Consider the following 14,186-nt stretch of genomic DNA (forward strand, 5'->3'; position numbering starts at 1 on the left):
ATTGTAGTAGATGCAGAGACACTATTTCGTAATCTATCCCATATCAATCCCTAAGGAGTACATTTAAGTCTCCAAACCAACTTTGAGGCATCCATGTCAGAAGGATTGCAAAATAGTATTGTACGCGCGGGAGCACTGCCATTTTCGATAACGTGATCTAGGTAGTTTGAGTGTACGCCAAAAAGCAACACCTCCTGATAGAGCCCACAATGTACCTCCCAGATTCCTCTATCTCGTTGTCTGTGTCATAATAGTGGAGTTTAACCCACAAGTATTTGAGCATATGTGCCTTCCATCTAATGTCCAACATCGTCACTGCAATTGGGGCCTGTTGTAATTCAGGGAATATCGGGAATGGGCAGGTTTTCTCCCAGTTGTTACATCATCCAGACACCATCCACAGCTCCTCCAAAAGTCTGACGCACCAAGAAATCCATGAGTTCACGTCTCCGAGATACAGAAGCATGGCATCTGCATTAAGCTAGATGCCATGATCCCTATCTGATGAGGGATGAAATCCTGAAACCGGTCCTAGGATGCTTGTTTCCAGTCCAAGAAGGACCTGGCCTGGCAGTTCGGGCAGGACTGTTCCCATTGGGCACAGGGTAAAGACTGATTTGCATATGGCATGGTGAGCAGAAAAACGATGGATTTAGGCCCAGATCTCTGTACTGGTGTGAATGTATGACATTGTTCTGCACTCTGTCCATCAATTGTTCCTTTTGCATGATCCCTGTCCAGCAGGGGATTCACATTCCCTGGCCCTAAGTTGTTATCACACCGGGTGAAGGTTAAATCACCAGTGCAAATAGCACTGGTGAAAGAGGACATCGCTAATGTGTTCCCCTATGCACTGTGTATGCAGCTGATATACACTGACTGGTTGGAAATTCTTGCCAATGTGTTAGTGTAAAGCAGTGTGACCTTTCTTTTCCATCTTTCCCTCATGATCATGTACCTCATAACTGCCTTAAACAACTCCGATTGATGGTTTCAAATGCTTTTTAGACATCATTTGAGAGTGTATTGACTCTTAAAAACTGCAAGGTTTAAGTTTCCTCAAGAATCTGGTACATCCGTTTGATAATAAAGGATGTGTTACGCTTAAAGCCATTCCAATCTTCATGACCTAAACTATGCAAATGGGGCTGCAGGTCGTTGGCCAACACTGTGCTGAGTATTTTATAGTTTTAATTTAACATAGAAAGTGGTCTATTAGTGGTCTCTAACAAATCCCTGTGGCACTTTGGTATGGAAACAATTATAGCATATCTTGCATTAGCCAGCAGAGAGCCATTTGTCCATGATTCCGTGTACAAGGTAACTTTGCGTGGTCCTAATAGAACTGCATAAGTCAGATAAAGTTCTTCAAGAATGTCATATGTGCCAGAGGTTTTCCCACTAGCCATGTCCCTGATTGCCTCTCTTATTTCAGCCTCTGTTATTGGTCTGCCCAATGATTCCCTATCGACAGCTGATATCTGTGGCAACGTTGCTTTGTGTAAAAACTACTCATGGATCTCTTTGGGGTTTGGGACCTACTATCTATACAGATTTGGGTAATAATGGGAGAATGCATCATTAATTTCGTGTTGGGTGCACACTTTTGAATCCGCTTTGTTCTTGATCTGTGTGATGGGGCTTTCCTGATTCTCCAGCTGGATCAGCCAAGCAAGGAGTTTCCCTGCTCTGGTCCACTTCTGATGAGTAGTAGTCAGATATTCCAGGTGAGTTTTGCAGTCTTTCTAATGCTACCACATGCTTGTCCTGTGCCTCCAGTAATTTAGGGCTAGCCTGGGGAGAAGCCAACATAGTCTTCTCAAGTTGCAAATTTGGTCTTACACTCAATTCACTTTCCAGGGATCTCCTGACTCCCACCATTTGGCTCAGGCAGTAGCCAGGAACCATCACTTTAAAATCTTCCCATTCCATACTCTCCTGCGCAGTTGTGTGCTGATTTAGTTTAAAGTATTCCCTGGTCAGAATAGTGGATTACTGTTTCACTGTGTATGCAAGAAGTGAAACTGGGCTGTTACATATATACCTTCCTCAACTCCCGCTCCCCAGGTCAAAGGGACAACAGCCATCCGTCCAATGAACTTTAACAAATAGAAATATATTTACAAAATACTCCTTGGAGCACACAAAGAACAGTCCATGTCTTAGTTCATTAACATAGGAAGAAATCCGCAGAGAAAGTCAGTGGGGCTCTTGTTGTTCTTTTCTTTATTTTTCACCACACTCCAATCCCTAGCGCCAACGTGTTTCGCTGAAGTAGGGTTTACCTACGGCTTCATCAGGGCTGGAAATTATACAGATTGTACACTTTAGTTACACACAATGACACTGTGAGTCAGTGCCAATAGAGCTCACAATATTGCAACCAAGTGCAAAGGAACTAATCAAATAATCAGTGTAAGTGCCAATATACAATAGTCCTACTTGCGGACCTTCAAACAACATACATTGCCGGGCATGGATAAATAGTTTACGTTACAAAAACAAAAGCAGAAAATGCAGTTCTGTGACATCTAGTACAATTTGTGACAACGTGATCATTCAACTTGCTTTGGGCAGTTGATAATACTATAAACACTTATGGGATGCGACTGTGATTATAAACACTGTGTATTTAATTTTAGAATGAACTCGCTACTTGGATTTTAGATTGCTTATGGGAAGTGACTGTGACTACAACACTGTGCATTTTATTCTTAGACAAAACTCGACATTTGGATATTGGATTGCATATGAATACTATATCACTAGAAACCAAATTTTGAACTGTTCATTGTGAAGATTGTGTGGACATAAACAGCGTTTAAGCAAACTTCTACGAGGTAGGTTCTAGTTCTGAAACACGTGTTTTTCTTATGCACATAAGTAGTAATTTGATATCAATAACTGTGAAGCCTTGCCTCGCGTGACTTGTAAGCACTAAGAGATTCTCCTCTACCCCATCAGGAATCAATACCAGAGAAAAATTAGAGGTACAGGCATCAACCATGGATGCACATTTACTTACCATTTCACATGGGCTGTTTAAACATAAAAACACATTGGTTAACCAAGGGTCCAGTATTTGAATGATCACGTTGTCACAAATTGTACTAGATGTCAAAGAACCGCATGTTCTGCTTTTGTTTTTGTTTTTGTAACGTAAACTATTTATCCATGCTCGGCAATGTATGTTGTTTGAAAGTCCGCAAGTAGGACAATTGCATATTGGCACTTGAACGGATTATTTGATTAGTACTTTGCACTTGGTTGCAATATTGTGGGCTCTATTGGCACTGACTCACAGTGCCATTGTGTGTAACTAAAGTGTACAATCTGTATTATTTCCAGCCCTGATGAAGCCGTAGGTAAACCCTACCACAGCGAAACGCGTTGGCACTAGGGATTGGAGTGTGGTGAAAAATAAAGAAAAGAACAACAAGAGCCCCACTGACTTTCTCTGCGAATGTCTTCCTAAATTAACGAACTAAGACATGGACTGCTCTTTGTGTGCTCCAAGGAGTATTGTGTAAATGTTTTCAATCTCTGATTGGATTTAGGGATGAAGGGTGTTCTCTTCCCTACTTTTTTCCTGGATGCACCAAACTGATCTGTTTTTCTAGAATCATACTAAGTGATACCGACTATATGAGCGCCCTTGTATCCCATACACCCAAAAGTTTTGTAAATAGAAATATAGTCTGGTCTCTATGGCTCCTATAGTCAAGAGAGTTCTGAGAGGGGGCTGCTCAGAACTTACATTTCTCTCCTGCCCACCTGTGCACTCCCAACATTTACCATACCAAAGGTTTATAGGAGTCAACCAGCTTTGTTGATCCTTCTCCACCATGTCACCAAGCTCAAGCTCCTTTTTGTAATTTCACCTAAGTCCACATCAGTCTGGGTCTCACCTGCGTGTGTCTACAATCACAGAAAAGTTTTCACAGATTGCCTGCTTTTCTACCTGTCAGTAGAGGGCACTGCAAGTCTCTGTCTGTACCGTGCCCAGATCAGAGCTCTTCAGAGTTAGCTCTGTTGTGTGACCACTCAAAAGATGATGATGTGTGTTTCGGAGGAAGGTTGCAGCCTCAACCGCCCGCTCTTGCTCAGCTTGTCTTCTGGTAGTTCACTTGGCTCTTACGGTATTACGGTTCCTACAGAGTTGCCGCTTTTGAAGTTGGATCTATTCCAGTCCATATTTCCATTCTGACCCTCTGCTAGTCCAGCCAATTCCATGGTTACATTTATTGTAAGCCTGGTACTCAAAGTATTCTGCTTTTTAGGTACAACGTTGGCTAACTATTTAAACACTATAGCCAAAAACTTTTTTCTCATGGAGTCTTCAGAAGATTTATCTGAGATGTTGCCAGTTTTTAGCCCATGGATGTGTCAAGATTATGCCGCTAGATATTACAAGCTGATATAGAAACTAGTCCTCGGAGACTGCTTATTTTTGACAATGTTTAGACATGTGCTTTGTTGGGATGCTCTCATGAAATATAAAGTGTGTACAATATTGAAAAATGGATCTAGCTCATACCGGTGTCTATGTTGCTGCAGCAACCAAACTACTGTGGCAAACGACCAGTTTTAAGGTATTTCTCATTCATTTTGTTGTGTTCTCAGAAACAGTTCAAATTTATTAAAAAGCACATGATGCTTTGCCCTACTGGCCATTCTACCATGATTCTTCTGCACAACTTGGTTATGGCATGTCAAAGCGATTTGTTTTAGTTGCAAATTCCAAGCAGGAATCCACCCTAGGTCTGGCTTCTATTAAAAGTTGCGACCCTTATCTCAGAAAGTATTTTGAAAGATATGCAATATTGTAAATGTCATTCTTTGGTTCCTCTGGAGCCAGTGTTGGGACTTCAAGGTAGGCATGGAAGTTACGTGCTTATCTTTCTACAGATTGAGAAACATCATGATATCTAGATTTTGCATTCTTGGAGGTTTCAGACCTGTTTCTAGACTAAGGCAATCTTGAAGCTTTCTATCCTTTATCAGGCTAAGTCACATAAATCAGTTCTACCTGGATGACGCATGAGATCAACAGACTCCAGATAGTCCTGTGTGTGTGGTTGTTTCTTTCTTATTCAATATTTATCCTCACCACCTTCGTGTACTGCTTGAATTCACGCAGGTGATGTACTAACGTGCTTTATGTTTTCGATTTCTCATCTGAAAAAGCTTGTGAGCATTTAAAACCAGAACAAACCAATCGTGGGCGAAATTTAACTTTATTATGCCTAATTCACCTAATTTCAAGAATTTCGAATTACTCTTGCAAACGCAAATATTTCAAAATTTGACAGAGAGAATGCGTGAATAACATGAGTGGCCAGAACGCAAACAGCTGTTACTCGTGTCACTTGTGGTTTTTTGCCCTTTATTTGTTTTCAGGCAAAATGCGCCCTCGGTCAAAGCATCTTCTGCTAAAAAAATAGTGCTAAACAGCGAATTCGCATTTGCGTAATTACACGTAATCTTCCACAAATTTCACGCAATTCCACGAAGGTAAATTACATGAATTTTGCACACCCCTAGAATAGATCCTCATATCATGAACATATTTTAGTAATCTCCAAAACGGAACCATAATGCAGGAACTTGCATTCATGCCATCCTTCAATCCTCTAATCTGACCTCTACATACTTTCACGGCTTGATGCAGCCACGCACAGATGGCAGGCCTGGGCGGCATCTGTTGCATTATTTCCCATTAAGAGCCTTCCGATACACCCAAAGTACTCAATAATTTGGATGGACGAGAGAGAGAGAGATTTGGAAATAAATGGCCACTGTGAAAATGCTTTAATGCTCAAAAAGACAAATTAACTTATTGCTTTAGTTTTTCGAAAGACATGTCAGCAGACACATTTCTGGACTCTCCAAACCCTGGCGTAAAGCCCTGCGCCTTTGTGTTCAGCCTTCTGCCCGGCATGGGCACCTGCTAACAATGACAGCCTCTAACTGCTAATCCGCTTCAGTGAGCTCAGCATTCATGTTTTACTTCTTTGTGTATCTTTCACTACTACAGGCGCCTTTCTGCCTTTGTCATGTTCGCAACAGCTGTCCTTGGCTCACTGTGCTATTCTCTCCTAGACCCGTAAAAACATAAAATATAAGTACGAAAAGTTATTGGTTTGGTCTCATGAGGCACATTTTTCAGGAAAGACCTCTGAACTTTCTGGTTTACAGCAAAAATTGCAAACAATTTACAGTCTTTTCATTTGTGAACACCACTTTGAAACAACAGAATTTACACTACGCAAAAAAAGAAGTCTAATGTAATTGGTAACAAACTTTTGCAAATTGAAGTTGTAGAACTGAAAATGGCAAAGTTAAGTAACTACATTTTGTCTACATAAATACTCCGATGATATACAGCTCTGTGTATAGCGGAGCCGAGAATAACTCCAAGACGATTTGTGATAATGGATAACAAAAAGAATGTCACAATATGTGTTTTGGAGTCAAATGTTTCCCTCAAGTTAGATATTTTTTGGAATAGCAAAATACTACACAGCGGTTTTTGAGAAATTACCCAAGAAATGTATCTACTTTAACATGAGTTTGTTAAAAAATATTTTGACAGCTGGCTCCATGGATCTTGAAACTTGTTTTTACAAATATTTTTGATGTCTATCACTGGGACCAAATATTCAACATCCAAACACCTTACACGATTAAATATCAAGGCCAAAATAAGTAACCCAAGGTGCCCATAACTTTGTATGTGTATGTGGGCAGCCTCTGTTCTCATAAACTGGTCTATCTAATATGGCACATCTGTCTATTCTCCCATTGCCATTCATGCCCAGCAGGTGGCATGGTGACATCCAGTGTCTGCTATATCCCTTTAAGCAACTAGACATCCTAATCCATTCAGATGTCTTTTAAATGCCGGGGAAGCCCCTCCTCCTCTATTATCCTCACAGGAATTACCTTCGAGAAAGTAGTAACTGATAATTGCTTTATTCCAGCCAAAGTTTCAGCAATAGAGGACCAGTATTTTGGTATTGCTGAGCAGGTCCAGGTTGAGTGATAAAAGTCCCATTGGGCGGCCTGACAGCTTGGGAACGATGGAGGGCCATCTTGCCAGTCGCCAGGACCTTTCGGGAGCATAATATATCTTTATGCAGGTAATTGAATTGTATTAGCATAAGTTTGGCTGAAATCGCCAATGTTTGTGCCACAATTTTAGTCTCCCTCCAGTCGTCTTTGTCAAGAGGTCGCATACCTGTTTCTGTACAACTTCAAGGGCTGCTAGTCTATCTTGGTCATTATTAAGCAGGGTACAGTGTATTTGGAGAGTAAGTTTCCTCCTTCAATGGAGTTAATCAATATTTAAATTCTATCTGGATCTTGAAACTTAAATGGGGAACACAGAGGTTCACTGGAGAAGATTGCTTGCAATTTCCTGAAAAGCAGCCATCTTGGATTTGTAACTCAGAGTCTGGAGTTACTTTTATTTTGGTTTCCAAACATTATGGTTAGCATAGTGTTGTCATGTGATATATGTTGCCTTTGCCAAACATGTAAAATGAGTGCTTCTCATGGTGTCCATAGCAACAAAAATATTTCAAATTGCATTTTTGACTGAGATAGTCACAGATCCTAGTCCAGTTCTCATGAAATCTAGTAACAGCATGGATCCTGGACCTATCTGTGGCTTTTGACACCCTACTAAACACATTTTACTTTCTCACGTAGTTGAATTTGTCCTCCACAACCGAGCCTTGGCTTGGATTTCATCCTTTCTCACAGTCCACACTCGGGCAATCTATTTGCCCCTTTCCACCAGTGGTGGCTCCTCTGATAAGACTGATGAGCGTTGTCCCACTGCCTCGAAGCAGGCAAAGAAAGGAAAAAATAAAATGATAATAACTAATGTTATCATTTTATTTTTGTCACTGGTTGCAGAAGCTTGCATGAGGGGAGGAGTGGTGCAGCCCTCCTAATTGCGAATGACTGGTCATCCCTCTCGTGCTGCCCACACCAGTCATGCACACTTTCCCCCTTCTCCATGCAGGCTGCATTACAGCCTGCATGGAGAACATGCCCACCCCTACAGCCCCTGGCTGAGCGCCGTGTCATGTGCATTACAGTGTTGTGATTGGCTGAGGGAGCATGGGAGCCCTGGTGCTTCCTGCTTCCTGTTTCTCAAAGCAAGAAGATGCAGGAGAGGCGGTGGCTGCCGGACAGCCAGCCAGCAGTTAAGTGATTTTTTATTTCTTAATAGTGTTCCACCAATCTCTTCTCCCTCACCCGCCCCACTGCTGCTGCCAGGGAGAAGCCACGACTGCTTTCAGCCAGACCATCAAAACCTTATCATGTGGAGTACCACAGGCTTCCTCATTGAGCCCCACACTGTTTAACATGTATGCCTCTCCAATGCCCTAAATGATCAATTATTGGGCTTAGTTCACACTGAATGCTAATGGTAGCCAGACCGTGCTCAGGCTTGATGATAATCTGTAACAGGACCACACTAATTTTCGGGCTTGTCTTCCAAACTGGTTGAAAATCAGTTCTGATTAAACTGAGGTTCTGACAGTAGGGGATCACTCCTATAACTAATCATCAGCCTGGAGGCATTCTTTTCTTGGACCTGTTCCTAATCCCTCTATAAAACGGTCGCATTCAGGGAATTACTTTGGATTCAACTCTTCTGAGGCATAATTTATCACACTGTGGTAGCTCTTCGATGGTGCGACTTCACGAATAGCAATCACTTTACCTTGATGTACTGCAACACAATGAGCATGATGGGACTAAAATGTCCAGAAAGTTCTAGGAATTAGAAATGAACGAGATGCACTTTAGCTCAGAAACAAGCCTGGCGTTGAGATTGCTTTCAAAGAACTTCCCCTACATGGTACCAAAGTGCAAACTTTTAATCTGCTCAGAGCTTGTATTGTTGGCTTCTTTTGCCTTTCAGCTGAATTGACTGGTGCACAAAATGCCCACGTTGGCGCTAAAATGTTTTTCAGAATAGGCAGAAAAGAAAGGCCATCCAATAACAGAAGATAGTGAACATTTGAGAAGGATACAATTGTAAAATTCCTCAAATACGATGAAACACAAAGTATCACAATGCGGACTGTGCTTCCTAGAGGGGATACATTGGGAGGTTTGCTTTAACCCGATGTCAGAAAATTGGCATTTGTGAGCTACAAAGAGGCCTGACAGTCTTCAATAACAAAGAGCACTGAAGAGGGGAATGGGAGATGTAGGTTGTGGGAGACAAGATATGAAATACTTGTGCTAGATACAACATACCTATTGCTGGAGTTGGAGAATGAGTTATAGGGTCACAAGTGACTTCAGACTGCTATTCAATGCCACAGAAAGGCCTCAGACAAAGCTCCATGTACTTGATACATCTGAAGGTGCTTCAATGTCTATGCCAAGTTCCTGCCTCAAAAATGTGGGTGAGATCAGGCATTTAAGAGTGAAGTAAACGGAGAATACACACTTTTTTTTGGAAGTTGATGTAGTTATTCAACAGGGCTATCACTGATTAAAGTTTGAGCTATGCCGTTTCTGTATTAAGACATAATCTGGAGGTTATGGCCAAAGTGCGCACACACCACCGTTTTACATATTCAGTCAAAAGGTGAAAGAAAATATAGAGCCGGTTCTTACTACTTAAGCAATATTCATAGTAGGTCTGAAAACGCATTAATAAAGAAGATGTGATATTGAGAACTTGAGTGGGTTCAGGACATCATTAAAATTCCTCTCCTGTGCACAATTTCTTTGATTTCGTAGGCAAATACAGTGGAATTAATGCGCCCTACAAAACATGTACGTGATGGAGGGCCATGTACAGCATTTCATGATTGTTATTAATAGTGGCTTAAAACGGAGGCGTGAATTCTGATTTTATAGGTATGCACGAGTAACGCCACAATACTCGCTCAAGGAACGCCGAATTCTAAAAACTTGTATCACAATAGATTGTTTTGTTTTTTAAAATCATAAATCTCCCGAAGGTTGCAATTGTAAAGGGGCAAAGGTCATGTTGTTGTATGACCTTGATGCCACTTGTGTTTATTTAATGCCTTCGAAGCCGGTTTGTGCACGATTGCAGAGTAGGCAGCCTGGGGAGGGAGCGTTTGCCCAGAGCAGCTGCGATTGTTTGTGTTGCAATTGCGCAAGTGACCTCCAGCTAGCCAGCCCGAGGAATTCAAAAGCGGAGGGCTTCCGGAAACAAAGGCAGCTTTCCCAGCTCCGGACCTCCTGCGAGCCCGGGGACGGCCTCGCCGCAGGCCTTTGCCAGGAGTTGGAGACAGCTCAACGGGGGCGTGACGCACACCTCTGCACCTCCCGTGGTGCGGGCAGGCTGTTCCTCCTCAGGGCGCAGACACTGGCGGCGAGTCACAGCCCCACTGTCACCACAAAATGCGGACCCTGTTGTACTGGAAGTTGGGGACGCTCTAGGCCGGCTTGAAACTCCGGGCTCTGGTGAAGTTGTGAGTGGCGATAATCTCATCGGCTCTTCTACATTTTATCCTATTCGGCTCTCGTCACGTCGGTGACGTCACTGTCTAATCCCCACACCACTTGAACTTGAGGGAGTCTCACTGACCGGTTCACACTCTGACGAGGACGTTTACATTACAGAAACCTAAAACGCGCACTGCATGTCAGATTCCCTTTAAGAGCTCTATACATCGCCGCGAGCTGCCTCACCTGACCACAAACGTCTCCCGTAGATAGACAGAACAATACAATAAAGAGAGTGAGAAGTGTTTCACCAAACAAGAGACTGTCAGAAACAATTTTATCAAAAGTGGCCTGTGGTATTTTCGCGCCGTGCCATCCATCAGAAAACCATTTTACAATCACAACAAGAAAGTTAGCCGGGGCCTGGACACATGCCACCCCTCCCCCGCCCACCCCTCGACAGAGCCACCCGTGCAGCCGGCCGAGCGGCGACTCACCCTCAAGCAGAGCTCTTCCCACTGCACGTGTAAGTGCTCGACCTGCTCCTTCAGCACCAGCACGTCCTCGGCCACCAAGCACTGGCTCAGGTCCGTCTTCATGTCGCCCACGTCCCCCAGGCTCTGCGTCCAGCCCGCCAGCGACTGCCCCAGGTCCTGCATCAAAGAGGAGGAAGGACATGCAACACGTTCAGCTCCGAGCTCTTTCCAGACCGGTGGCTTAATCCCTTTACAATGGGGGAGGGTGAAGGGGAGAGGGAAGGAGAGGGCCGGCCGGGGGGCGGGCAGAGTATGCACACACACACACACGCAACTTAAAGGATAACACGAGGGAAACAACTTAACAGTATTTAACGCGCTTATTTTAGGCCCTTTCTGTGTTGTTTTTAATCTGTCTCAATTAACTTGTACGGCAGGTTTAAAGCAGAAAGGTCAGCAACGGGGTGCAGAGTTTTCGGTTCATTTGTACTGGAGTGCTGACCCTTGGACCGGTCAAACCACCAAAACCACAGAGCCCCCTCTCCGCATCAAAGCGTTTAAGGCAGGGCTCGAGTCGGGGTACCACGGGGGTGGACGGCGTCCCCCCACTTATTTATTTATTTATTTTTAAACGATCTTTATTAAAGAGACACAAAATGTACGGTACATCAGTGTAATAAAACAGCCGTATATCATATGGTACATTATCGCACGCTTGTATGACACCTTCCCGTACCAAGTTAGGTTCAACATTAACTTCCGCCCCGCCCCCCCCCAGACACCTTCAATACAGGTTGAGTAATCACATTAAGCAGTTCAACTATAACAATGATGTAAATTATCACTTGGAGCAAATGGAGGCACACATTCACACTTTGGCCTCTCTGTGGCAAGATCGGAGCTCATTCAGAACGCTGCTCACAAGCTGGCCTCTCTGATGCAATCGCATCTAAGGGGTGCGCGAGGGGAGGCAATGAGTCTGATGGTGCAAGCCACCTTTCGTGACGTCACTTCCTGTCGTGACGTCAGTGTCCCCCCATTTCTGTTTTTTAGGACTTGTGCCCTGGTTAAAGGCATGCCAAACAGTGCTTTAAACGGGCAGCTGCTGTCCGGAACTGAGCATCTACACCTCTTGAATTTGAAAGGGTCTCAGCAATACTGCAATACATTTAATGGGAGACCATCTGCACCTCAGTATTTCCATATAAAGCACTGATCGCAATGCTGTACAGCTCAGAGTGGATAGGGCTGTACTTAAACACTTCGCTGTAGAAATGACAAAATACTTTTCCCCTTTCTATCTCAGTAAAATGGCTAATTCAATGCTTAAAGACTTTGACAGAAAGGCAGACATTTGAAGTGAGAAGATTTAGAGTGTCACTGGTGTTGAGGGTGCTCTATACAGGAGCGGCTTTCCACCTAAACTGAGAACTACTCAGAGTTCTCTGCTTCTTTTTTCGCAATATAAAAGAGGGCTTGGCTTGGAGCAGGGGAAATACAGAAAAGGCAGTTGTCCTAAGAAACCATCCCAGACGCATCTGCCCCTCCAATATATTGACAACGGGGTGATGGGGCCTGGGTGGTTTGTGGAAAATATGGTAACAAGCAGAACTGACTCCTTCAGATTACAAAGGTAACAATCCATTGGAATCTTTCTAGATTTTAACCGACAGCACACCCCAGCAGCACCATCTGTGATTGACAAAATCCACTATAGCATAGACAAAACCATTATTTACTGCTTGCCTGAGTAATAGGAATAGAGCGAACCAGATTTTACAAACTGAAGTTTTGTACCAGGTCAGAACAGTGACACAGTAACCAGGAGCTGGCCTGAAAAAAGTGCTGGGACCGAAATACACAGCTGCATATACATAAATGCTCCCCACCCCACATCCATGTTTTTGCGTTGCACATATCTACCCTGCTTTCTAAATTCATTTATTGCTGCCAGTTTTTTCCCCACATAGGCACCATCAGCCTTTCAACCACACACTTGAAGGAAGACTAGGAAGTAGTTGAGAAGGGAGTTCTCCATGTCTTTGTCTGGGTTCTCAAGCTCTCTTTATATTATACCTATGAAGCAGCTATTTACTTAACCCTGCACCCTCATTCTCTGTAGCCTGTTGCTTCTTCTCTACACCATGGCCTGTTTTGCTTCCACCCCTCCCATCCTTTATGTTTCTTTCACCCACCAGCACCCTCCTCTTTAGTAGCTTCTACTCCCACACCCCACAGTGCTATTGCTACTCTACTTATACACTTTGTGCTGCCCCCCTCACACATGCCCTCCATGTTGCTCCCCTCCACCTGCGCTTCAAAAAAAAGATTTCTCAAATGTTTCTCTTTTTATTTGATGAGCCAGCTCACAGCAGCAAATTAAAATAAAAAAGAGAGGCTGCGTCATGTACTTTTTATTGTTCTTTAACCATGCTGCTCTGCAGTTGGTATGTTCTACAGCATGGATAAAAAACATTGACATAGATCCATGGGAACTTTTACCGTACTACCTACCCCCTACCCCTCCCAGCTCTACTCCTCTCCACTTTCCTGCTACTGACCTCTGCCCTTACCTGTCCTGGCCTTTAGTCCCCACCCTGTTTATCTGTGAATTTTCCCTCGTCATTTGAGATCTAGCTATTCTGTCTGATGCCGGATGGAGCTACCTGGTTTAACTATAGGGGAGACAGATCGTGGATTCCCTCCTTGGACGTCACCTACCCAGTCGGTCTTTAGCCAGACTTCCTTTCGTCTCTTCTGTCGACTCTTCCCGCATCCTCCCTCTATTTTTGTCTCTCCTTCTCTCCTCTCTCAATGTATTGAGACTGAACTATTTTGTCTGATGCCTGATGGAGCTACCTGGTTTAGCTATAGGGGAGATGGGCTGTGGACCCCTCCTTGGTCGTCACCTACCCAGTCGGCCTTTAGACAGACTTCATTTCGTCTCTCCTTGTTGTCTCTTCCCCTATCCTCCCTTTCTCACCTTCCCTGCCCCCTGCCCTCTACGCTCCATTTATTTTGCCCTCCATGTTCTTTAAAAGTTTTCCCATTGAGACCTAGCTATTTAGCCAATGCACGGTGGAGCTACCTGATAGCTATAGAGGAGATGGGTTTTGGGACTTCCCCTTCGACCGTCACCTACCCAGCCGGACTTTGGGCAGACTTCTTTCTGCCGTATCTCCTTCCTACCCCTTTACCCTTACCCCCTTTCCCTCTACACTTCACTTATCTCATCTTCTATGCTCTTGTAATTGTTTG

General features: G+C 43.7%; 1 protein-coding gene across 1 annotated transcript in view; it reads right to left on the reverse strand.

The window, feature by feature from the left end:
- The window catches only part of SYNE2 (spectrin repeat containing nuclear envelope protein 2), a 1,843,566-nt gene that overhangs the window by 173,572 nt on the left and 1,655,808 nt on the right, over positions 1–14,186 (reverse strand). The window contains exon 130 of the mRNA XM_078660317.1: positions 10,950–11,105. Coding sequence (XP_078516443.1) covers positions 10,950–11,105 — 156 coding nt within the window. The remainder of the gene's footprint in view (positions 1–10,949; positions 11,106–14,186) is intronic.

The sequence above is a fragment of the Lissotriton helveticus genome, chromosome 9 (assembly GCF_964261635.1).
Source record: "Lissotriton helveticus chromosome 9, aLisHel1.1, whole genome shotgun sequence".
NCBI classification, from domain to species: Eukaryota; Metazoa; Chordata; class Amphibia; order Caudata; family Salamandridae; genus Lissotriton; species Lissotriton helveticus.